At 43.5% G+C, this 26,744-nt stretch overlaps 2 protein-coding genes and 1 long non-coding RNA gene across 10 annotated transcripts in view; 1 reads left to right on the top strand and 2 right to left on the bottom strand.

Moving 5' to 3' along the window:
• Positions 1-4,798, bottom strand: part of TBC1D25 (TBC1 domain family member 25) — a 26,358-nt gene extending 21,560 nt beyond the window's left edge. For 2 of the 3 annotated variants that reach the window (XR_009761148.1, XM_061614292.1), the window contains exons 1-3: positions 4,383-4,798; positions 1,406-1,515; positions 260-414 (exon numbers count right to left, since the gene is read on the bottom strand). Coding sequence is in view for 2 of the 3 variants with exons in the window: in XM_061614292.1 (XP_061470276.1) it covers positions 260-414; positions 1,406-1,515; positions 4,383-4,478 (361 nt within the window). In the remaining variant the exon portion in view is untranslated. Of the gene's footprint in view, positions 1-259; positions 415-1,405; positions 1,516-2,758; positions 2,844-4,382 lie in introns of all 3 variants that reach the window. The other variant, XM_061614294.1, reaches the window with a different exon arrangement.
• Positions 4,688-15,584, top strand: LOC133379303 (uncharacterized). Its single transcript, XR_009761150.1, has 3 exons — positions 4,688-4,928; positions 12,031-12,191; positions 14,346-15,584. It is a non-coding gene; the product is annotated as an uncharacterized LOC133379303 (long non-coding RNA).
• EBP (EBP cholestenol delta-isomerase) lies at positions 6,385-26,662 on the bottom strand. 6 transcript variants are annotated; one of them, XM_061614302.1, is made up of 5 exons: positions 26,495-26,656; positions 14,338-14,778; positions 12,458-12,494; positions 11,316-11,446; positions 6,385-9,185 (listed from the first exon to the last, which is right to left on the bottom strand). In XM_061614302.1, the coding sequence occupies exons 1-5, from the start codon at positions 26,517-26,519 to the stop codon at positions 8,974-8,976; spliced, it is 846 nt and encodes a 281-aa protein (XP_061470286.1). In that variant the 5' UTR covers positions 26,520-26,656; the 3' UTR covers positions 6,385-8,973. The 6 variants fall into 6 exon arrangements, with proteins under 6 accessions (XP_061470286.1, XP_061470287.1, XP_061470290.1 ...); XM_061614303.1 differs by having other exon boundaries at positions 14,413-14,778; positions 26,495-26,651; XM_061614306.1 differs by lacking the exon at positions 26,495-26,656 and adding an exon at positions 17,364-17,388.
• Between the last annotated feature and the right edge of the window lie 82 nt (positions 26,663-26,744).

The following is a 26,744-nucleotide window of genomic DNA, read 5'->3' as shown; positions in this document are numbered from 1 at the left end:
TTATGCTTTATGTTGTATCTAAGTCACCACTGAGTGATCCATATCATGCCTTTCTTTACAGCAGCAACTAGCTATCATTTCTACATAAGAAAACAACACTGATGGAGAAGACCGGAGATCTTAATTCCATGGATATGTCCACAGCATAAGGAGCCAAGTGAGAATTTGTAAATGGTACAGGATGGAACCAAGGGGTGCAAGTGCTGAAACCGGGACTGCCAGCTCTTTTGTTCAAGATAGAGGAGCATATGTTACTCACTATCCTCCGAGAGCTTGATGTCTATCTTGAGTTGCAAGTAAGGCTTGGAGGCTCCAGCAAAGGCCATGCCCAGATCCCAGTCTGATATCAATGACAAGTACAATTCTTGGCCTTGCTTGTCTCGGCCCAGATAGCTGATGGTAAAATTCTTCTTCCTAAGGTGAGTAGAGACAGACATGCTCACATTTCTCCCCCTCAATTAAACTGGAAACCTCTTGTTGCATGGCATCTACATGGATGTTCTTTTAATGTAGGAAACTACATGCATACAGTGACAAGTGCTGAATGAATGTTTCATTCACCACATGTACATGTGGGAAGCAGGTTCCCATGGTACATATGTATAGTGGAACAAATATATGTGCCTTTATCACAAATAACTGTACATGAAGCAGGCATGCTGTATTTCACACCAAAATAAGATTCATAAGTGGCTCTCAGGACAATTGCTTCCTACTGCCTATATAGAAGACAGGCTATATTGATACCTCCGGGTAATGAGCAAATACACACATATGGTAAAATCAGATCAGGTCTGGCTTATGCAGGACTTAACAGTGTGGAGTCCCATCCAGAATGATCACCTTATTGTGCTAACATTTGGATTGTTTCTGCAAGTGCACCCATCTCCCTGTCCACATGAAGTAACTGTTTACTTATAAAAAGAAAAGAGGACGGTAGTAAAATAGTTTGTCCAATTTTATTCTGTGTGTTTTAATTATTCCTGCAACCTTGAATCCCTACTGAAATGACAAGCAGTTTAAAAATTTGAAAAGGAAGACTCTTCTAGTTTTATTTACTTGAAGTGATAAAAGATTGAGGATCCAGTGTAACACTCTCCCTCCCCAGAAGCCCCTCCTTACTGATAAGGACATCCTTTGGTATGGGATGCTCTCCTTTAAATATGGGATCAAATTCAAAGATGTGATGTCACAATCAGAAAAAAATGCAAGCTTCCTGTTCTCATCTCATTGTTACTCACATCCCATAAGTCCTCATTCTCCTAGATAAGAAAACAGAAGCTCCATCTCATCCCACCCTCACTGACCAGCTGCAGGATTTGCTTTAATTTAGTAGAAAAGTAGCATGGGAACTAAAATCAGGACTATCAATTTCCATCTTTCTTACTTTGTTCCCAAGACTCACCCATTGAGGTCGAATGCCCTGATGAGAATGTGTTGCAACACGTCCAATGAGGTGATCTGCGGATCCACTGCGAAAGTACGGAACTCAGGCTGCAAAAACCCTTCACATTTCTGCAAGGATTACAGAATGTAAGCAGGACCCTAGCAGGACCCAACCCCAGCTAGACAGACCCCATAACCTGGAGACAGCAGAGACCGTGTGTGTGTATTTAACTCATCTCTTAATTTCCCTATTGACAAAAACAAAATGATCTGCTCCAAACCTCCACCCGTTTTTCTACCATAGCGATACCAAGTTCTAAGGAGTCATTCTGCTCACAGTGAAAACAACTTTTTAAATACTATTTATGTATCAAACACACAAACCTGATGATTTACAGACCAAAGGATAAATCCTACCCTAGGACAGCAAGACAGGAATAACAAATTGTTCTATTGTCAGTGTGTTAATACATAAAGGGGATAGTTCACTGACCATGAACTGATGCAATTCCATTTAAGTCAATGGAGTTACACAATTTCTCTCTCTCAATTTTCAAGAGTTACATGGGGGGGAAAGTTTGGGAACCACTCCTTTAGAAGAACTGGAGAAATTGCATTGTGCTCAGTCTTCCATATTACAAAGGAACTAAGTTTCATTTCATCATGTAGAAGAGAGTAAGTTCAGAACACTCTCTCACAGATTTGGAGGTGATCTCTTCTTTGGAAGAGAAATGCCTTCAGTCGGATACTTCCTAAAATAAAGGCAAGCTGATAAACCTAGGCTTGATTGACCTCTTTTTCTTCCCAGCTACGTAAATCCACCAAAACAATCTGTTTTGGGACAGGGACATTGTTCCTTTCTATAATTTTTATTATCAACTTTGTCCCCATGGTTTGGCAAAATACTTTGCTCATCTGTAACCCACTGATCTATGACACATTCTCTCATGGCACATTTTATACTCAGATTGTCCAGTCTGCAATTTGATAACGTTTCTTAGGGTAATAAAAACACTAAGTGTGAATTCTCATTCAACACTGCAGGCAAATTGATCTGTCTCTACAGACCTACGTTCTGTACCTGTATCTAATAAATGCATAACAGTAACAACCTATTTATTGTTTGCATCCATATCCTTTCACTAAGGAGACCAATCACAATGTTTTAGCAGACAGCAATGTAAGATAAGTCAAGCTGGGGAGACAGCCGTTCAATTCAGACTTCATACTAAACCATGTTAAGGAAGCTTGGTGTGATGTCAAAACTGACAAACCATCGTTTGCAAGCCTGGCAAGCCAGAAGATGAAACCATGGTGTAAAGTGTGTTTGCAAACCAATATCTGACACTGCATCCCAATTGTCGAAGCATACCATTATCCTTTCCTCTGCTTCCAGGGGCAATTGCACTACTGAGGCAAGAGTGAATATGGGAATACTGAAGTTATGAAGCTGAGTGCTAGAAAACAAAAGATGACAGGACAGAGTAAAGACACGGCTTGCCTGCTGTGCATTTAGATGACTAAACCACAGTCTAGTTTCTTAATTATGAATTGCATCCAAAAGTGTCACTCAGCTGCTAGACAGTAAGGCTTCTATCAACAGAACAGGGAGAGAAGCAATCTTCAGCTATTAGCTTTCCCCACTGTACTGCCCCCGTCAATATGCTCTGGAGTGGCCCAACTCACTAACAGCATATTTAGGGGGAGGATGGGGAGCTGCAGTGGGTGGAGGAAATCACCAAAAATTTCTTACCTCCCCGTTCAGTTAACTGAAGCCCTACTGTCAGATGAGTGACACTGTTGTATACAACCCTACAGTTACCATTAGCTACAACTTGGTATGATGTCTGAACTAAGCCAATTACTTGTGCAAGACCAGTAAGTTCAATGGCAGAATAAGAATTTGACTCTGCTTTTCTACATGCTCTAACCCAGAGATGGAGAAACATGTAGCTCTTCAGAAGCTGTTGGACCTCAACCCCTCCATCATCCTCTGCTAGCATGGCCAACAGTCAAGAGATGATAGAAACTGCAGTCCAGTTGCATATCTGAAAGACCACCTCCTTCCCTACAGACCCTTTCAGGTGTTAAGATCAGCAGAGGTTGTCCTTTTGGTAATTCCATCACCCTCATAAGTTTGGTGCAGGGAAGAGGGACAGAATGATCTGTTTAGGGCAGCCCCTAAGTTGTGGAATTTTTTCCCGACAGAGATGCGTCTGGTACCTTCATTATATAGTTTTTGTAGTATGCTGAAGATGCATCTCTTTACCCTGGCCTTTGACAACTGAGATATATATTTTAGGAACCACCCTACTCTCTAGATTGTAATGTTTTGTTTTAAATATTGAATTTTAAAATTGTTTTATTTATTATTATATTTGTATACCACTTTTCCTCCAAGGAGCTCAAGGTGGCGTTTCTCCCCCTTTCTATTTTATCCTCATGACACCCCTGTGGGGTAGGTTAGGCTGAGAGGCAGGGACTGCCCCAAAGTCTCCTAGCAAGCTGCATGACAAAGTGGGGATTCGAACCCTGTCCCCATGATCCTAGTCCAACACTCTAACCACTTCCTCACAATAGACCTCACAGTAAAAGGCAGTTAAGAAATCGAATAAACATCATCATCCTTTCAAAGGGCACAGGTTCCCCACTCCTGCTCCGACCACTGTTTTACACTAGGTACCTTGTTCATTCCGACACAAATTATGGCTCTTTTGAGTCCCTATCCCACTGGTAGAACCCAATTTGAATCAAATGCTGTATGAATTTATTTTATACATAGTTGCATGCGTGTATGTAGAAGAACACCAACACACCATATTCTGTATAGCCACTCCAACATACTGACGTAACCTAGTCTCTTGCAGGTCCCTGTGACATCACTTGCCCAGGTCCCTAATAGGTGCTCTTTAGGCTGACCCAATCGTCATCTCCTCTGAACGTCCACCGGGCATCCACCTCTGACCTTTGACCCCGTTCCCCGCAGGGTCACTCACCTTGACCCGCACGCGAACCACTTCGTGCTCCTCCTCTTCTTGCGTTCCTGCCCCCGCCCCGCTCCCTCCCGGTGCTGCTGTTGCCGCCGCAGCCATCCCGACCCCTCCACCTTCTCTCTGGGGGGGAGGTGGCGGCTTGCGCCAAGACCGTTACAACCTCCCCCCCCTCAACGTCACCCACCCTGGGGGGAGGAGGAGAAGGGGGGACCTCTCCACTGTCACCCTCCTCAGCTCAGCGGGGCTCGCGGGCAAGAAGAAGAGGGGGAGGGAGGGAAAGGCACTGTTTCTGTCACGTGACCCCGACCACTACTTCCGCCTTCTTCGCGGCGTCGCCTCCGGTACTGACGTCACCAGCCAAGCCTTAAAGACCCACAGCAGAAAACACCGGTTAAACTGTGGTGGTGGTAGGGTTGAGGGAGAAAAACCTGGGGTTAAGCGGAAATGACTCACAGAAGGAACAAAAGGCAAAGAAAGATGACGAGAGGACCCACCAATCAGGAAAGGGAGTTATAAAAACAACGTCCGGGTTAAATGGAAACTGGAGAGGTTAGTTTGGGAAAAGGCCGCCTCTGGTGCTTGTAGCTAGGACTCTTCAGAGGGCGGGGCGGGGCTTCCCCTCACAATCCCCAGTTGGCCTCCGGGCCCATTGGCAGGTTCTTTAGCAGCTCCCGATACACGCAGGAGAGACCATACAAGGGCTCTTTTCAAAAAAGAAACAAGGGAGAAGGAAGTCTTTGCTTTTCAGGGGCTACAGCCCTTACCTTGTGTTGGGCAGGCATCCTCCCAGGAGGCTCCAGAGGCTAAGCCCACTGCTTTCAACTCCCCCGAACCCTCAGGCAGCTGGATTACGTCGAAGGAGTTTTTCTCCGCTTTGGCCCCTTCAAAGGGACTTCAGCAATGGATACAGCCTCTGGAAATGCAAACATGCCCTTGGAGGGAGAGGCTGCTGGATCAGCTCTTACAAGATCAATATTAGCAAATGACCCCCACATCTGCTCTTTGGGGAAGAACTATGCAGCCTTGATCGGTTGGTTGAAAGCTCAGCGCCAAGGAGCAGAGCAGAACAGGCGGCTGCAGCAGGTCCCACTTCAGGCATTCTCAAGTTCCTTATCACCGTTCCCGCTCTCCCCATAGCCAGTGCCATAGCTGCCAGCCTTGCAGCAGGAAGTCCACATCAGCCAGATGCAACCCCAGCACCTCTGTTCTGACTACTTCTATCCCAGTAGGGAAATCAGGAGGGAATCCAGATCCAGTCACCTTGACTAGGAGCCAGTAGTTGGCCCCATTCCAGGTCATCACTCCTTGGGACCTGAAAAGCTCTCTGAAGCAGAGCTCAGTGAGTAGCCACCCAGCGTAGCCTATTCTCCCAGGAAGCCTTCCCAAAGCTATTAGCATAGAAACCCTCCAGCTAAGAAAGCGCTCAGAGGGGCAGGGGGATGCCAGCACATCCATGGCGGATAATATAGTGGGTCCAGCCTTAGCCTTCCCAGCACCTCTGCCAGAGCCGAGGTGTGCCTTTCCCTTGCAGCCTCAAAAGCCTCATCATAAAGGAATGGGAGAAACTGGGGAAGCCTAGCTCCGCTCACTTCTGTGAAAAGCTAAACCGGCTGCAGGGCAACTTCAAAGGGGTCTGGCCATGCCCAAGGTGGGTCCTCCCACAGCTGCTGTTTTCTCAAAGGCATACCTTCCTTAGGAGCGGGAGGAATAGCCCACAGACCAACATGACAGGAGGACAGAGTCTGCTTGACAGAAAGGTGTGGACTCTACTGCTTGGACCATTAGGGCTTCCCTGACTTCACGCATCACCAACCTTCACTCACCTCATGTTCTGCAGATGTATGTAGTCCCACAACTCCCACCTTCCCTCACCATTCTGGCTAGGGAAAGCTGTATTGCATTTCTCGTCACCTGGCTGTACATTTATTCATTTACTTTGCAAGAGCCTAACCTGCCTTGGCTTTTAAAGCAAGGTGTGTTAGTAAACTGACCACAACCAGTTCCCTTTTGAAAAACTCAAGAGTTTAATACTGCTTAATTTCACAACAAATCTGGCTGTATTTATTATAGAATCACTGCAACTCAAAACATATTCACAGCAGCATTAACAATCTGGATAAGGAGTTAGGGGATGGAAGGAAAGTGTGTGCACACTAACAAAACCTTTTAAAGGTATCCCAAAATAGAAAATAGGGAATTTTACAAGGGATCAGTACCAAAATCAGCAGGAACATGCAATAGGGTTCAGCTCTAATATATTCAAGATAACTGCCTCTCTGTCTACACTACTTCACAAAACATCTGTGACAATAATGTCAATTAAATCTTTAACTTGTCCTGTGCCCTTAAGTGGAGAAATATAACTGAGACTGAGCTGCCTTATTAGGTCAAGAGGAGAGATTATTGCAACAAAGTCAAATTTTCACAATCATTGAATTATTTTTTCAGTCATTTTCTATTTTCAATTATATAACTAAGATTCGTTATGGTTTTATTTTTACATTTTAAAACAATCGAGGATTTTTTTTTAAAATGCCCACATGGGCTTTAAACACACATATTAAGAGCAGCTTGGGCTTCCTTTTTAAACTATACCATCTACACACTAATTTTGTGTACAGGGACATTCTCTGCAGCTGTTCCACAATTCTGCAACTCCCTTATAAACAACATTCAAAAGTATAGTTGAATCTCACATTGACAGGGACAGGAATTTAAATAACAGAACTGGAAGAAGAGCTTGGTCACATTTTTCAAAAATTGCATTGACTAACAGTTTAAGGCAACTTTAAACATTTCAGTAGAAGCACATGTTTTTCATGAAGATTACCACTGAGCAGAGGTTGTTCTCAGCCTTCTTAAGATATTTCCCCACCTGCCATATACATACATCAAAGTTGCAACACACACAAGCAGATGGATATCATTTATTTAAAAAACAATTGCATCTCAGTTTACAAACAAGTGAGTTCAGCAGCATATGGGATGTATTCAAGCCATTTGTTTGACAATGGGTAAGAATGAGCTGAAGCATGCTTTGCAAAAGATACTTATCCCAAAAGCAGGATGCAGTTTCCATCTAGTTCTCATCTTAAGATGTTTTATTTATGGTGAATTTTGGGCTATACGCACAGCAAATGTCTATGCATCCCAAAGAGAAGCTGGAAAAAAGTAACTGGGAGAGGAAAAGAAATAAGTTCATAAAGACTAAGCAGCAAGGTGAAAGCACTGCCCTGCTACATGCCTCCAGTGCACTGTTACCATCTCCAGCAATTCTTAGGAAAGAGAACCCAGATTCCCAGTATCCTGCTGTGCCCCTTCTTTAACCCATCTCAATGCATTTCCTTTCTTGAATAATAGCTGCTTAGTTCAGCTATCAGACAACCTTTGGACCTTACCATTGACCATTAGCCTGCCATTTAAAAAAAGGCCTCAAAATGGCCAGCCCAAGTCTCAACTGCCATAGAGCATAACCACTACAGTGCTGCCCTCTGTTCTCCTAGCTTGAGGTCCCATTGATTGAACAGACAGACAGAATGCTCCTGTGCAGCTTCCATAGCACTGCACTTTGTTAAACAGAGCTATACTATGAATGCTAGACATATGGCCCCATCTCTTAGCCTAAGAGATACAAACCTAGGTCTAGCAGGGAGAGCGCCCTATATTCAGTTCTCTGTAGCACTGCTCTGTGCAATTCAGTACAGAATTGTATTAGGGAGGCTGGCTTATACAGACAGTCTGACCATGTACACATTTGCTTTGAAGTAAAACCTAAAACGTTCAGTGTGGCTTCCTCTCAAGGTACTCTGGCTGCCAACAAAGGCCTGGGTACTTACACCTGCCGTATCCCCTTCAGCTCCAGTTTTTGAAAGGAAGCTGCTTCTAGAAGTAACTGCAGGACAGAAATATATTCCAGCTGCCAGAAAACAGATGGTGAAGGCCATTTAGTCCTGGGGCAGGTTAATTGGATAATACTTTGAGAGTATCCCTGGTGTAAGAAGGAAGACATGGTATGTATTATTACTCCCAAGTGATGGCGGGTGGGGAGAATGTGGTTGCCGGAAGAGTTTGTTAGGTTTTTAAAACATGCGTTACTGGGATGCTGCTGCTTTTGTATAGTTAGATTTTGGTTTGGGTTTTGTTTTGTTTGTTACAAAAAGTAGTAATTATGAATTACTGCCAAGATGTTACTGAAATGTTGGGTGTCTTAGAATTGTATGTTATCTTTTTTGAGATACTTGTATGTATTACTATTTGTTTACCTTGTATAGTGTGAGCCATGCTGAACGCAACTCCTTTGTGTACTTTTTTTTTTAAAGAACAGTTAGGATTGCTCTAAAGTAAAGTTTGCAGAGATGGGAAAGCTGTGCTCCCCTCAATGTATTGCCGGACTACAACTCCCATACATGATGACTAGATCTGGTAACAGTTCATTGGAGGGCCACAGGTTCCCCATCTCTGGTCTAGTGGAGTTAAAGTGGGACAGGGGAGGGAATAGACATAGACAGGATCAGAAAGTAGCCAACCAATTAATGAATTATTCCTGTGCTGCTCCAATGGAATGATTGTTCATTGTGACCTACTGTGTATGTGATCAGTGCTTCTTGGACTTGCTAGCATCTATTGTCCTCTGGCAAGTGCTAAGATGCTTCCAAGCATCCATGATGAGGATAAAAGGAATGATGATCCACAAAGCGTTCATGAAAACAAAATAAAACCAGAAGTATATTGGGTGCCACATCTCACCATGGCTGAAGCCCTCACGATACTCAGTGTAGAAGTAGAGAACATCTCCATACAGCTGGCCTAGAATGAATGATATAGACGTAAGACGACCCATTAGAGCAGGGTTGAAGAACCTTTTTCAGCCCAAGGGCCACATTCCCTCATGGGCAATCTTCTGGGGGCTGCATATCAGTGGTGGGTGTAGCTAGAGGCAAGAAGTGAGCGGAACAACAGGTGTGACTGTTGCTTTTGTACAGTATCAACATTCAAGCCATGAACAATTCAAAAATTTCTAAGCCCTCATCTCTCCATCTAGGAAAGCATGAGTCATTATTACAGTTCAAGGACACATTCCAGACAGGCAAAAGCAGTCAAGGAAGCAGATAGAGCAGGACCAGTGAGAGGCATGGCATGGAGAGAGACCTGAGGGCCAGACACGAGATGCATAGAGGGCTGTATTTGGCCCTTCAGCCAGAGTTTCCCTGCACATGGACTAGAGTCAGACAAAAAAAATTACACTACATTTTTTTGGAGTTTAATAGTTTTCCAGTCGTTGTGTGTGTGCACGAGAGACAAAAAACCAGGAATTGTTTAATTATTTTTGAAAAGTTTTGTGAACATACGATACCAAAACTCACTCTTCCAACAGGCATGCTGCATGCTCCCTTTCCACCACCAAATTGTAACACAAATGTTGCATTGAATAACAATGTAAGAACATACAATATAAAAGGTAGATGCATGCATGTGTTTAAGACAGATTGCCCAAGCTGATGTCCTCCAGAAGTTTCAGACTACAACTCCCATAATCCCTGATCATTAGCCGGGGCAAAAGGGAATTTGAGTGTGTGGAGAGAACCAGATTGGGAAAGGCTGGCTAGGCAATGGTGTGCTGTGGAAGAATAGCATAGTATCAGTAGACTGGTGCCCTCCAGTTATTTTTGGACTCCCAGTTCCCATCAGCCCCAGCTAGCATGGCCAACAGGGATGATGGGAACTGGAGTCTTAACAAATACATGAAGGGCATCACACATTGGCTCCCCTAGTATAGAAGAGACAAATACAAAGGGAAAAATCAAGGAAAGAAACCTGTAAGAGGTGAAATTCCAACTTCCCTGGCCTGCGATAAAAAAAGGCCTTTCAATGGTGCCTGAAGATACATTTGAGTAAATGACACAGTAGAACAAACACACTAAAGGAGAGAAAGTTCAAGAGGATTAGAGTTGGACAGTATGGAACTCACTAGATCTACAATGTTTCATGCTCAAATGAAGATTTCCCTTGGAACCAGGTAGGAGAAGGAGCAAAAGATCAGACGTGCATAGAAAAGATCAGACATATTAAAGGTGATAGGACTGAAGCAAGTGCTGGGGGAGGGGGGCATGCTTTAAAGTGGCCCCTCAGGCAGACCAAGTGAATTAAGACAAACAACCAGTGCATTTCTATGCATGTCTACTCAAAAGTAAGCCCAACTGACCTCAAGGGACTTACTCCTAGGTAGCCTAAAATTAGGTCCAAGTTCTCTGAACAAATGCCTCCATTAACTTCTAATGCCCTATAGAATCTATGGGAAAGGTCTCACTCTGGTTTTTTGTGGGTATGGACCTCAGGAAGAGCCACTTTGGATGTTATGGGGCACATGGAAACAACCTGGCGTGCTGTCTGGGCACTATAAACAAAAGAACAGGGAGACCGAGGGGAAAGGACAGTAGCACAGCAGTAGAGCATCTGCCTTGCATATGGAAGGTCCCAGGTTCAATCCCTGGCACCCGCCTGAAACCCTGGAATGTTGCAGCCAGGCAGTGTAGACAGTATTAAGCTAGATGGACCAATGATCCGACAGTATGAAGAAGCTTCCTAAGTTCCTATGCTTCCAGTACCTCCTCCTCATTCCACAATTCCTAAAACTGCTAAGAAAGAGAAAAAAATCCAGCAAGCAATTTGGGAGGGAAATATTAAACATTAGTTTTGTGGCTGGACACACTTGGAAGAAAGTAAGGTTTGGTGTGAACATAGAAGGAAGATCAGGAATGGGGAGAGGGGCTGAGAAGACAAGAGTGAGGAGTTGTGGCTGCCAGGAATAAACAGAGCACACTGCAGCGTTCTAAGATATTATTCTAGAACAGGGCACACACTTAAAGGATACAACTAATCTGCACATGTGCCCAACAGTCGGAATATTTAGAGATTTTGTTTGCCTTGCATACCTACCCAGTGACACAACCAGCTGCAGCACAAACCGATGGGGTTGGTTTGAAAGAAATGCTAACACAGTCCAGAGGCTGAGGGGCCCCCAGACAAAGGCTGTGATGGTCTCCATGCAAACTGTGAAATTGTCTGCTCTGTAAGGGTAAAAGTGAGATGGAGATTACTTGGGGGTACAAAAACATATCTCGATTTTTATCTCTGACCTCACTATTTATATTGCACCCACCCACACACACACACACACACACTTGTCAACTTTAGGAGAATGCTTCAGTGCATCCGATAAAGGGGACTCTAATCCACAAAAGCTTTTCTTGGGGAGGGGAGTTGCATTGCCTTGTCAACAACCTTCTAGGGGCCACATTCCAGTGGTGGGTGGGGCCAGTAGGTAGAGTAACAGAGATGACTCTTACCTTTCTATAGCAGGCTGCATTTCAACCTCACAAAAGTCAAGAGGGTTCTGTACATGCACACACCTCTCTCTCCATCCACACAAGCTAGAGGCATTATCAAAGTTCGAGGACACATTCCTACTGGATAAAAAGCATTCAAGGAGAGTGTGGAGCAGAGTCACTGAGGCGTGTGGCTTGGGGAGCAGGGGTGTGGCCAGAGAAAAGTCCCAGAAGCTGGATACCGAAGCCCCAAGGGCTGCATTTGGCCCCTGGGCCTAAGGCTTTCCAAGCCAGCTTATGCTGTAACAAAGGTCTTTTTCTTTAAGGTGCTGAAAGACACCCGTTGCTGTTTCTGCTGCAACAGCTACCCCTTGAGAAGCTTTGAACACATACTCAACAGTTCCTGGTAGCACCTGGCCATCTTCTTGCAGGCAGGAAGAATTAGTAAAACAATCATGAACTAATGCCAACAATGGTGGCTTCTCAGGTAAAGTATTATTTGCTCCCCACTGCAGGCTCTGTTGAGGAAATGGAAGGGAAGTGCCTCCAGGTAATCTTGTGAAAGACTGTCCTCAGTGTACTTCCTCATGGGCTGCCAGGTTTTGGAGTGTTTTTACATCCTTTTAAAGTCATCCCCATTCCCCCCAATCTTTCTATTTCAGTGCTGGATATCTGCATGACTAAATCCTTTTCCACCAGTATGATGCAGACTAACGGCAATCCCTCATTCGCCACTTCAAAGCAGACACTCACATGATATATCTGCTGTCAGCTTTGGCATATTCCTTCCCTATAACATTGTGAGAGGAGAGAAAACAAGGTGTAACATTAGTTATAATAAGCAGAGAGACGCAAAAATTCACATGAATTAAGACCCTGCAGGGCTTGTGGATTTCACTAGTTTGTTTTTCTCCTAGCTAGCAATCAATATTGCTAAATATTGCAAAACCAATGCCACTTGTTGAAAAAAAGGGTTTCTTTTTAGAAGTAAGAGAGAGAAAAACATCAGTCTATTGTGGGTATGGGAAACCTTTGATACTTCAGATGTTGCTGAACTACAACTCCCATCATCCCTAGTTGTTGGTCATGCTTGCTGGGCTTGAGGAAGTTGTAGTTCACTTCTGGAGGGCCAAAGGTTCTCCACACCTGGCCTAAATAAATACAGGGACGTGTGCATTTTTATCCAAGAAATCGGATCTGGCAATAATCCATAATGCAACAACGCAAGCCTATGCATACTTACATGGGAATAAATTCCTGATGAGCACAACGGGACTTAACTCTGAACAAACATGCACATGATTGCACTTTTTGTTCAGTCTCCTACATTACGCAGGGTACCTATACAGTTTTAACATTTGGTTATTGATTGACTGAAGGGATCACCCACACTCCACTCCATGGGACCATCCCTTCCCTCTTGAGCTGTGCACACCCTTCTCTTTCTTGCATGCTTGCCTTCAAAGTCAGAAGCCATGGAAGGAGGGAGCCAGAACAAGCAGCTGCCGTTATCATGGCAGCATGCAAACAGTTCAAAAGCTGCATGGGTGGCTTTTTCCTCCCTCCTAGGCTAGAACCCCATAAGAAAAAAAATTAGAAAGCCCCATACATAGCCTTCATAACACAGCCTGTACCTCAGTGGTAAGGCATGCACTGCATGCAATCCATGGCATCTCCAAGTAGGGTTAGGAATTATTCCTGCCTAAAACCCTTGAGAGCCAACCACTGCCACTCTGTGGAGGCCCATCTTCCCCAACCCTCCAGACATCTTGGACTATAACTCCTATCACCCTCCCAGCCAGCAAGGGTCAGGGACAATGAGAGTTGTAGTCCAACAACCTTGGGCACAGATTAGGGAAGGCTGGTGTATCAGTACTGAGCTTGACAGACCAATGGTCTGATGCAGAGTAAGGCAGCTTCCTACATTCCCATCCTTGTATTAAAACAGTGCTGTAGTATGGAGACTCTATATGGGGCTCCCAATCACATCAGTAGGGCTTTAAATTAAACATGCAGTCATTATATGCTGCTCTGAGCTCCATTTATTATTTAACAAAATTTATATACCACTTGATTGTAAAAACCTCTAAGTGGTACTCAAAACCTCCTTTTGGGATGAGGGTTGGGATATAAATTTAATAAATAACACAGTGTTGTACTAACATGGGGCAGGAGGTACATGGTTCTATTCTAGCAGCAGAAGAGTTCACTGGGAATAAAAAAAAATGATAATGGTTCCATAGCTGCCCAAGGAAGAGCAAGTCATTGCATTGCAAAGCTTTCACAATCTGCGCTTCCTCCTCTCTCTCCTGTTACCAAAGGGCCTCATTCCAAAAGGTGCCTCCAACTCACATCCACACCATACATTTAAAGCATGTTTTCCTCCCCAAAGAATTCTGGAAACTGTAGTTTACCCTACACAGATCTACAATTGCCTGCACCCTCAACAAACAACAAGTCCCAGGATTCTTTGGGGGAAGAAATGTTCTTTAACTACATGTGCTTTAAGTGTATTGTGTGGATGTGACCTAACTGCCTCTACCCCAAGATAGGAAGGCAAGTAGCCTGAACGTTAGCATTAAATCAGGAGCCTCAGTTCCCAGTCTCCCCATAATTAACCTGCTACATCATACTTTTCCAGAACTGGGGAAAGCACTCTGGTTTTCTGCATCCACACCCCTCCTCCAACACATTCAATGATGTCTTACAGAGCTGTGAGAGAAAGGATTGGTCCTCTGGGATTTCCATGTGGAACAAGCTAAACCAGCCTTCAACGACACCATGAATAAAACCACACATGGCAAACCAGCAGATAGCCAAGGAACGCCAGATTCCAAGAGGGGCAGCTGTACTGCTCGGTGATCTTGCTGCTAGCCAAGTCACTATCAAGGGGACCCCTGAGACCGAGAAGAAGAAAGCCAAGATCTGCCACACAGGGTAGTCATTTGGGACGTAATGTTGGAGCTCCAAGTTTCGAGGCCAGTAAGGGTGAGGAAGGGGGTTCACTTCTAGCTTCATGGCACTTGAGAAGGAGAAGTAAATCAAGTTACTGAAACTGGTGAATGCCGTTTCTCCTGGAAGAAAAAAACAGTGTCGGTAATGAGGAAAGTATTAACTGTCTAGAAGGCACAAGCATAATGAATACAGATTCCAGGCTAAGAATGACCATTGTCAGGATATGGGAAATCCTTGAACCATTACTCAGAAGTACACAGGAGAAAGTAATGTGGGGGCTGTTGATAAATCTAGAACTGTAACCCATATCAAAAGATTAACAAAAAAAAGACTATATATACAAATTTATTATCAACTACACAGCAAATTTAAATATAGATTCCCTTTGTTTAGTAGTCCAGAATATCTTTCCCTTCAGAACTTGCTGTTTCTTATCCTCCATTAGATGAGATGACTCCAAAACTAGTGGGTCACATAAAAATGTAAATGTACAGCCTTCAAGTCGATTCTGACTTATGGCAACCCTATGAATAGTGTTTTCATTCCACCCAGTGAGCTTCATGGCTGTGTGGGGATTTGAACCCTGGTCTCCCAGGTCGTAGTCCAACACCTTAACCACTACACCACACTGGCTCTCTAGTAGATCACATAGAAGAAGCATAAAACAGCCTCCAGGCTTCTCCACGCTGCCTTCATATCATGCAACAGCCGGGTTATCACAATATTTGGGGGGGAACCTTTGGCCCACAGGTCAACCTTGGCCCACCAGGGGGCCCAATAAAGCCCACAAAGCTGTTTTCCCCACCCTACACCCTTGTCCCACATCTGATGTCAGGTGTGAGGTGGCTTCAAAGGAACAGGAGATTTTTAACAGCAGTTCAATGCAAACCGCTTCCACCTCCTACAGTAAGGTTCAAAGAGCATTGCAGAGCAGTTTGACATCCCCATTGGTCCTTGAACCTCTGCGTTTTGGACATTTAAAGAGCAGCACTGGGCTGTTTGTAAAAGGGCTTTGAAAGAGCCCTGCACTTTAAAGTCCCAACAAATGGGGCTTTGAAGCGCAGCATCACCTGACACCATAGTGATGTCTGGTGATTGACAGGTGGGCCCACCTGTAAAATTGGCCCGCCAAGAGTCAAGGAGAAAAGGATATGGCCCACCAGCTAGCAAAGGTTTCCCATTTCTGATGTAAAGACAGCCACACTACATTTTAAGAAGGCAGGTGCCATTAGAGGTACCATGAGAGGTACCATGCAGAATAACCCCTAGTAAATGCCCATTTCTTAAGCCTCCCTCAGAGTTCTTCTGTTTGTTCACATAGTGACCATAAAAGCTTTCAGGCATAGTCAGTAGACAGTAAATACAGCCAGTCTGAAAGAGCCGGCTCAAGATGTGACAACAGAAGGCATTCTTTCCCCTCTCTAAGAATGAGCCTTCCTGAATGAGATCAATAGTCCAGCATTGTGCTTCCCACAGTTGCCAGTGAGATGCCTCCAGGAAGTCCACAATCAGCACATGAAGGCCTTAGAGACAATATGTCACCCAACATCCAGTGACACACTGCCTCTGGTCATGGGAAGGTTTCATGTAACTATCATGACCAATAGCCATTGACAGAGTTGACTTTTTCTTACATGCTTTTGTCTAACCCCACTTTTAAAGCCACCTAACCTAGCAGTCATCACCACATTCTGCGGTAGCAAATTTCAAGTTAACTACAGTATACGTTTTGTTAAGCATTGCTTTTGTCTGTCTATCCTGAATCTGTTGACAATCATTTGATTGGATGATCCCTCTTTTAAAAGTTCCAGTTTGGTAAGAGACTTGAAAAAAATTCTCTCTGTGTGCTTTCTCCACATCATGCAAAGGTTTATCATTCTTAGAGTTTGCAACAGAGTGCAGAAATAACTTGTCTGTTAGTTGAAAAAATAAAGAAATTTAAGGTTTATTACTACAAAGAGGTAAAGCCATACAAGCTAGTCATGCAGCTTCCACTCAGGCAGCCATTAATCACTGAGAATAAAGGCAGAAAAGTAAGGTGAGCAGCAAAACCTGCAAAAACGAGTTAGAGGAAGAATCTCTGCTCAGGAAAGAATAGATTGTCTTCCTGTTGCCCCCCACTGGTTCAGCTCACTTGTAGCATACAGTGGTGCTTTTACTCCCAACAATCACATCTTGCCCACCAATTATCTCCCCCACCACACATGCGCACACACCTAAAATGTCCCAGAGGTTATATCCTTTGGTGGGAGAAGTTGTTCTAACCCTTCGGTCATTTTTGTTGCTATTTTCAACGCCATCCTCAGCTCAACAAACGTTCTTCCCCAGACGGGGCAATCACAAATGTGCACGGTGTCCCAAATGCGATCGTGCTAAAGTATACCATAGCGCTAGACTTCGAACACTACAGCAAGCCAGCAAGAATTTGAACCTAAGTCTCTGATGCCATCCATCCTAACGACAGGAGCGCTACAAATGAAATAAATAGCATGCCACTTACCTTACACAAAGCGCTTTTCCCACTATCACCACCACAATCTGAGATGAGGGAAGGAGATCAGAACGCATATTACCCAGACAACCCTTAACCCTAATGCCTTTCAGACATTAAGCACAAATTCAAGTCTTATTTACCAACACTGTGCTCTGCCCTCAAATCCTTCTGCAGTACTTTCCACCCCCGCCAAGATCGTCCAATTATCACCTCAGCCAATAGTTCCCTCTTGCTAGGTTGACGGCGAGATATCTCACCCAATCAGCTTGCCCCAAGGCCGAGGAGAGGCAACTATCTCATCTTGTGCTTCCTTGGCGCCTCCAACCAGAGCGCAAACTCTGACGCCCCGCGGCAATCCAGCAAAATGATTGGCTGAAGAGTAGCTGAGGCGATGTGGCTTCATATATTAATCTATTTGTCTTTCTTCCTTCTTGTTAGGTATAGGTGTATAGAGGCGTGTATTCTGTGCACCGGAAATTTTGACCCTGGGTTTTCATTTAATGTTTTGTTCGGGGTCAAGGCGGGTCTGGGTGCAACCGTTGGGTGGGAGAGGATGGTTTAAGTAGGTTGACCTTGCTATAACCTGAAATGTGCTTTGTATGGGGTTTGAACCAGCCCCCGACAGAAGGGGGGAGGAGAAGATAATTATTTCCATTACAGTACACTGTTTAGCACCCCTGAGTCTCAACCTACCGATGGAGAGAGGACCCAATCTGTACGGACCAATTTTGTTATATTAGTCTGCATTCTCTCAACAGAAAAAAAATACGAGAATAGTGGGGAACTCTCCCAGGTCAAAAATTCGATGATGATGATCACAAAAACCGCCTGCATGCAAAATGAACTGAATTAAACTTTTTAGACAAGCCTTTTAACATATTTTTTCCAACCAATGCAGTATTTATTGATGCTTTTATTGTTGTTTTAATGATGTTTTTATTGTGTCTTTGTATGTTGTAAGCCACTTCGATGTACTTTTATGAAAAGTGTGGCTGTTAATTAATTAAAGGGCTGCTGTGATCAACTTTGCAACCTCTCACACACATACAGTTGGACTGTGCTATGGGGTTATTGTAAGCCTTGCCTTTCCCAATCTGATGCCCTCCAGGCTTTGGGGATTCAGTTCCCACCAGCCCCAGCCAACATAGCCAATGGACTCGGGTGACGGGAGATAGGGTCCCAAGGGCATCTGACGGGTACCAGCTTTGGGGCCATTGAACCTCCCTAACTCTCCAGTGAGTGGACTGCACTGTAGGGTTCCTGTAAACTTCTCAGTCTCAGGCAGCCTCTTATGCTGTAATATTAACAGTGGACTACATTGCAGGGTTGGTGAATTCCACTCTCAGCCACAGTATCTCTCCTCTCCAACATGCTCTTTTTTGAGTAAACATGGATATACTACATAGCTTTAATGCCTCAGGAGGAAGATTTTTTATTTAAAGGGAGGGGGCGAAATCTTCGTTGAACTCAACAGGTACTTTTCAAGAATTTCCTCATGTTGTGTTCACTCAGACAGAAAGTATCTCTGTCTTTTGATTGACTTTTGGATATTCTGCCGCTTTCAAAACTTTGGTTATGGGCATGCTGTTCAAAGTACAGTGCTGATGAGACCCCAGTCTCCTACCACCTTAAGTTGCCCAAAGACCAGTGGTGGTGGGTGCCCATTTGGACTGGTGGGGCAGAAGGCAGAGAGCCCAAATGGTGGGTGGAGCCAGAAACAATGACAGGCAGAGCCAACTAATTCTACCTTTGTTCCCATCCTCTTCTCTGCAAGGTTTTAAAGAACTGCAAGTTCAATGAAATTGGTAATGTGTCTTCTCTTGGTATCAGTTTCTAGATGCCTTGTGGGGTCATTCATTTCATTGGTGATCACTCGTGGCCGAGTAAGATTGTCTTCCAAGATAACAGTGACTGTGGAGGCCAATTCTGGATCCACACAGCCTCCCACAGTGAGGACATAGGTTTCCAGATGGAAGATGGTGACAATGAGGATTTGTTTGACATGCCTTCCGCTTAGCTCGTTTGTCCCGTTCGCCCTGTATTCGTGCTTCGAAGTCCATAGCATCTCTGATAATAGCCAACCTTCATTTGGGACATTCATTGGCCAAGACTTGCAGTTCTCGATGGTCATGTTATATTTTTCGGATTCGTTTTAAGACCGTCTTTAAACCTCTTTTGCTGTCCACTGATACTCCATTTTCCATCCTTAAGTTGGGAGTAAAGTAACTGCTTTGGAAGATGGTGATCAGGCATTTGAACAACATGGCTGGTCCAGCGAAGTTGGTGTTGAAGAATCATTGTTTCAACACTGGTAGTCTTTGCTTCTTCCAAAACGCTAACATTAGTCCGTCTGTCTTCTCAAGTAATTTGCAAAATTTCCCGGAGGCAGCTTGGTGGAATCTTTCAAGAAGTTGGGAATGGCGTTTATAAATGGTCCATGTTTCACAGGCATACAGTAAGGTCGGTAGTACAATGGCTTTGTAAAGAAACATTTTGGTCTCCCTGTGAATATCCCGATCCTTGAACACTCTGCGCTTCATTCAGGAGAATGTGGCACTCACAGAGCTCAGGCGATGTTGAATTTCAGCATCAATGTCAGCTTTTACAGAGAGATGGCTGCCAAGATAGGGGAAGTGATCAATGTTCTCCGGTGTCACACCATTAAGCTGGATCGATGGTGCTACAGAGGGACTAGTTCGCACCTGTTGATGAAGCACTTTGGTTTTTTTAATATTAAGTGAGAGCCCAAGCTTTTCCATATGCTTCTGCAAAGACATTTAGGATAGTTTGAAGATCTTTCTCTGAATGTGCGGAGACTACATTATCATCGGCATATTAAAGTTCTGTCATAGAGGTTGACATTACCTTACTTTTTGCTTTCAGCCTAGTGAGATTAAAAAGCTTTCCATCTGTTCTATGGAGGAAGTCTCCCCTCAATAAGGTGTAGAATCATAGCAATGAAAATAGCAAATAAGGTCAGAGCAATGACAAATCCCTGTTTTACGCCTGATCCGACTCAACGGATCGCTCTGAAAGCCATTATTATGTAAAATCGTTGCTGTCATTTCATGGAATTGCAAAACATTCACAAATTTATCAGGGCATCCAGTTTTCAGAAGGATGGTCCAGAGAGCGGTTTGATTCACAGTATCAAAGGCCTTAGTCAGATCAATAAACGCCATATATAAAGGTTGATTCTGCTCCCGGCATTTTTCTTGAAGCTGTCGTGCAGTGAAGATCATGTCCACTGTCCCCCTGGAAGGGTGGAAACCATTTTGAGATTCAGAGAGGACATCTTCTGATATCGGTAGGAGGTGATTTGCGAGGATCCTTGCAACGATTTTACCTGCAGTAGCAAGAGGAGAGATACCTCGATAGTTCCCACAATCTGTTCTATCACTCTTCTTAAAAAGGGTGATAATTATGGCGTCCCTAAACTCTTCCAGGATCTCCTCCTTCATCCAGATTTTTTCAATGAGCTTATGAAGTTGTTGTGTAAGTTCAGGCCCACCTTCTTTAAAGACTTCAGCAGGAATTTCATCAGGTTCACTAGCTTTGTTGTTCTTCATTTGATTGATGGCTTTACTGACTTCATCCAAATTAGGGGATACTGCAAGCTTGTCTCTAGTTTGTTGTGGAATTTACGAGAAGACCTCACCAGCCCCAATAGTGTTACGATTAAGGAGGTTGTGGTAATGCTCTTTCCAGTGCAGTGCAATAGACTCTTTATCCTTAAGACGTTTGGTACCATCCATGGAACATAAGGGATTTGTACTGTAATTTGTTGGTCCATAGATGGCCTTTGTGGCATTGAAAAAGCCCTGTGTATCGTGAGCATCTGCAAAGTGCTGGATTTCTTGAGCTTTCTTTCTCCACCAGGTGTTCTTAAGTTCTCTAGTTCTTCTTTGGACCTCAGCCTTTGCACTGGCATAGATTTTTTTCTTAGCAGCATAGTTAATGTCTTTCTGCCATATCTGGAAGGCTTTCCTTTTCTTGTTGATGATATGTTCAATCTCACTATCATTCCCATCAAACCAATCCTGATGTTTCTTAGTTTGGTATCCAATAGTTTGTTCACATGCTGCAATAATGGATGTCTTCAGTTTAATCCAGTGTTCCTCGATATTTTCAGGGAGTTCCGTTGGTAGATGTTTCTTGAGAGTTGTTTGAAAGCAGGCTCACTTAATAGGATCTTGAAGGGCATGGATGTTCATTTTATGCCTTGGTTTTCTTCCCTGGAGCCTACGTTGAGGAATAATATTAATGGCCATAGTGGATTGAATTAATCAATGATCTGTCCAGCAGTCATTAGCACTCGTCATGGCCCTAGTGAGGAGTACATCACGACGATCTCTGACACGGACAATTACGTAATCCAGGAGATGCCAGTGTTTTGACCGAGGTTGCTTCCATGATGTTTTAAATTTATTTTTCTGGTGAAAGAGTGTGTTTGTAATAACAAGATTATGCTCTGCACATTTAGTCAGAAGTAGAATTCCGTTCAGGTTGCTATTGCAAATTCCTTCTTTCTCAATGGTTTCTGGCCATAAATCAAAATCACGCCCAACTCTTGCATTGAAATCACCCAGGAGGATAATTTTATCCTCCTTAGGTATCTCTGATAAGATGATGTTGGTGATAAGCACTTAGAAGAGTTGCCTGCTGGTTTTTGGCAAGTATTAACCGGAGAGTTGAGAGTCATTCATTAATACCAATAGGAACTTCTGACAAGAGCTTCACAAGATTGTTTTTAATAGCAAAGCCTACTCCATGTATTCGTCATTCTTGTTCAGGCAGTCCTTTCCAGAAGAAGGTATAACCTCCTTTTTCTTGCTTCAATTGTCCTTCTCCTGCTCTTCGAGTTTCTTGGAGTGCTGCTATGTCAATATTAAAACATCTCAACTCCCTCGCGAGGATGGCAGGCCTGCATTCAGAACGTTCACTATCTGTATTGTCCAGCAATGGCCATATATTCCATGTTCCAAAATTAAATTGTCTTTCGCAACTGCTAAGTGGTGACCCCACTGGACGCGGTAATCCAGTCAGGGAGAGAGATGAGGCAGACTATGTTTAGGGCACCTTTTCTAGCCCCCTCCCCATACGGGGTGAGCAGAGTGGATCCTGAATAGGACTGCTCAGTCGTGGATATAGCTGCCACACTACTCAACTGCCTTGGTCCTTGAGCCAGGACGACTGAGTCTGTATCCACTGCCCATGTGCTGGTCCATGACTAGGGGCTTCCGCATTTCACAGTCGTGCCCCCGTCGCCATTCGCCATTTGCTGATCTCCATGGGACTTTTGGTTTGGTTAGAAGACACCTGTGCGTGAATGTGTTTTATGTGGGGAGATCTGCGCACAACGATCAACACACAATCTTGACAGAAAAAGGCTTTGATCCAATGGCATGGATACCACGATGATTTGAAGTCTATCTGCTGCAGCCTTCATCCGCCTTCACAGCCGTTGTAACATACACATTGTTATCCTCCACCTGTTCTGCCGTTGAGGACATTCGTGGATAGTTCTTTGTCTGGTTCCTCTCCCTTGACCTTACCGCCATGGGTGACCCTGCTGGGAGTACATGACTCCTGATGGCATCGCTCATAGGGTTCATTGGAACACACAAACCCACTCACCACTACAAGGTGACGATCCAGTGAGGGGCAATAACCATATGGTGGGGTATAACCATATGACTCCAGATGCATTATCCACATGGGTTATTAGGCACCCTTTCTCATGGAAGAGTGATTAGCTCCATCAAACGGAAGCAACTTCCATGCCTCTGCATGTAAATGAGGCATGTATGATGCTATACATATGGCCATCTCTGTTGCACATTTAAACATGCCATTATAGATGGCAGAACTCTCACAATACCTTTGGATGTTTACACAAAAGTATAAGCTACTTTTCATTATATTCTGAGCTTATCTGACACAGATTCCCTACTTGCCTTTAATTGCTGCTGTTTAGTCTGAGTCAACATTTGTATTGCATTAGAGGTAGACTGCTGGCGCATCCAGAATAGCATTGCCTCATTTATGTACAGGATCAGATTTATCCGTCTGATATCCTGGTTCAACACAACTTCAGTCGGGATGAGCCTGCTTAATCATAGAAATCTTTTTCCATTTGCTTGCATGTTTCAATGGTTTCTTTTTATTATTCACAAAACCATTTGACACCCATATGGGTAAGTCTTTAGTATAGGCTTGAGCCAAATAAGCAGAGTCAGTTATAATCAGAGTAGGTGGTGTATCTTTAAAAGCTTATGTGAGTGCAAGTTCCAGAGTGGCTAATTCTGCATACTGGGCGGAATGGTCTCCTATGGATATTTTCCATTCCTGCAGGATCTGCATTTCTCCATTTAGCCAGTGTGTTTTCATGCAGGCTGCTGCTGCACACTTGTTCTTTTCTTCTATCTTTGAATTCACAGCTGATCCATCCATGTAATACACAGTTGTATATTCTTTATTTGGGTGTTTTTGGAACTGAAACACTTTTTTTGGCTGTGTTTCAAGGTCAGCAAAGTCGCCACTCGTGATGGAAGTTTATCTGGGTATTCTCTAACATACATAGCCAATTTAACCCACTTTTAACTGCTTTTCGCTCAGGTACTGCTGACTTTTGTAAGCGTGTAGGAGTTCTTAAGGCAGAATATAATTCGATGGGTTGGCCTTGGCCAACATAATGAGCAGTTAGTGTAGCTCGATGAATGGCCAATAATAATTTTTCTAGAGGAGTATATTTTAACTCAGCTCCTTTAAAGGCATAAGAATAAAAAGCCAAGGGTCAAGCACTGTTTTCATTGTAGAAATTGATACTTAGCTACCTTTGGTGTGATCTGGACTTAGACTATTAGCTTCATCTCTGGGTCTCACGTAGCATCTTTTGGGCCTTTTTCTCCTAGAATAGACAAGTAGCTGCTTCACAGCTTTTCATTCCACAGTCGGCCTGCTGGGTTCTTCTGCCTTCTCCTTTCTGGGGGTAATTCACAGCAGAGTGGCTTGTTTCTCAAGTGACATTTCATCCTCTTCTCCTCTTAGAGGTTTTTTCATCACCAGAACTTGATGGCATTTCGTAGAATCTCTTGGGACCAGTCTTCATTTCTTCCATGGAATCCCCTTTTTGTGAGATTTCTAGCTTATTACACGGGCGACGTGTGGGTCTTCTTCTTTTCCCATCCTTCATCTCTTCAACCCAGACTATGTAATCTTCATATGTCATGTCACAGATGACAAACTGTCTTTCTTTAAGCTCTGTCACTGACTCAGTACCAGCCTTCTCTGTCAACGAATGTCTGTACCATGACTGAAGTCTGTGTCTTCTCAAGACTTGTCACACCCTGAGGTACAGGGGTATTTCTACTCAACCTGCTTCTCAATACCATCATATTGAGGATATGTGTGCTATATATTCATTCTAATGCTTTCTTGCCTCTTTTAGAGCAAATACTTACGAAAACCTGTATTATCTGCAGTAATCTATCAGATTTCCTCTTCAGGGCACATCTTCCCCAAGTGTGTCCATTTGTCCCTTAGCGGTTGCCACCTGAAATGGCCTCGAACCATCTCTTTCTTGTACAAACACAGGATTGAAGGTTCTTGCATATTCCCCTAGTCCGTATCTATGCAGACTATATGACAATGTTGTAGTCATCTGAGCTTCCACAGTTTTTGCCAGTTAAATCTGTCTAGGCGAACTACGGTCAAGGTCCCACCAAATAACATACTAAGGTTTAGGGATATCTCAGGACGTCCAACCTGGATTTAGAAAGGGAAGAGGCACCAGAGATCATATCGCAAACATACGTTGGATAATGGAATGGAGCAAGGAATTTCAGAAGAAAATCACCCTGTGCTTTATAGACTACAGCAAAGCCTTTGACTGTGTAGATCATGAAAAACTATGGAATGCTTTAAAAGAAATGGGGGTGCCACAGCATCTGATTGTCCTGATGCGCAACCTATACCCTGGACAAGAGGCACCTGTAAGGACAGAATATGGAGAAACCGATTGGTTCCCCATCGGAAAGTGTGTGAGACAGGGTTGTATTTTATCACCTTATTTGTTTAATCTGTATGGAGAACATATCATACGGAAAGCGGGATTGGACCAAGATGAAAGAGGTGTGAAAATTGGAGGAAGAAACATCAATAATTTAAGATATGCAGACTATACCATACTCTTAGCAGAAACCAGTAATGATTTGAAACAAATGCTGATGAAAGTTAAAGAGGAAAGCACAAAAGCAGGACTACAGCTGAACGTCAAAAACACTAAAGTAATGACAACAGAAGACTTATGTAACTTTACAGTTGACAATGAGGACATTGAACTTGTCAAGGATTATCAATACCTCGGCACAGTCATTAACCAAAATGGAGACAATAGTCAAGAAATCAGAAGAAGGCTAGGACTGGGTAGAGCAGCTGTGAGAGAACTAGAAAAGGTTCTCAAATGCTAAGATGTATCACTGAACACCAAAGTCAGGATCATTAAGACCATGTTATTCCCGATCTCTATGTATGGATGTGAAAGTTGGACAGTGAAAAAGGCGGATAAGAGAAAAATAAACTCATTTGAAATGTGGTGCTGGAGGAGAGCTTAGCGCATACCATGGACTGTGAAAAAGACAAATAATTGGGTGTTAGAACAAATTAAACCAGAACCATCACTAGAAGCTAAAATGATGAAACTGAGGTTATCATACTTTGGACACATCATGAGAAGACACGATTCACTAGAAAAGACAATAATGCTGGGGAAAACAGCAGGGAGTAGAAAAAGAGGAAGGCCAAACAAGAGATGGATTGATTCCATAAAGGAAGCCACAGACCTGAGCTTACAAGATCTGAGCAGGGTGGTTCATGACAGATGCTCTTGGAGGTCGCTGATTCATAGGGTCTCCATATGTCATAATTGACTTGAAGGCACATAACAACAACAGGAAAAATAATGGGAATTCAACTGCAGAACATCTTTATATGTTTTATTGATTCCACATAACTCTATATATACAAGTCACACATTAGTCTCTGGCCACAGCCAGTGAATCATAATCATATGGGTCAGGGTGAGAATCCTAACTGGTTACAAGCACATAATGGAGCTCTCAGCTCTCATATATTACAGCTCAGTATTATATATTAGGCTTATACTTCAGCATATATTTCAGTATACAAGTAACATACTTAAAGTATAATGTGGTATTAATTCAGATCCAGACATTATACAATTACATTGCAAATAAGCTACATTTTCTAATGTTACATTTCCCTGAACATATGTCAATATATTTCTATATCTTATCTATAAAGAAATGGAATAATCTCACCCTTGTGTGTGGCAAACCTCAGCATGGCAGTAGTATGTTGGCTCAGTCTGTAAGACTGATACTTGTCATGCCAGCTTGCCAGCCTTACCCTGGCCTGCAGTTAAATGGCTAACTCCCAAAGCCTTATGGGGAATTCTTCCCCTTGACATCTTCCTTGTTAGCTTGCTAGCAAGTAGTTAAATCTTTGATGTTCTTTCATCACTGTGACTTGGTAATTTTATAACACAGCTGTACCAGCTTACAGTAATGT

Source organism: Rhineura floridana, chromosome 3 (assembly GCF_030035675.1).
Source record: "Rhineura floridana isolate rRhiFlo1 chromosome 3, rRhiFlo1.hap2, whole genome shotgun sequence".
Taxonomy (NCBI): domain Eukaryota; kingdom Metazoa; phylum Chordata; class Lepidosauria; order Squamata; family Rhineuridae; genus Rhineura; species Rhineura floridana.
This window is presented reverse-complemented; position numbering and strand designations above follow the sequence as displayed.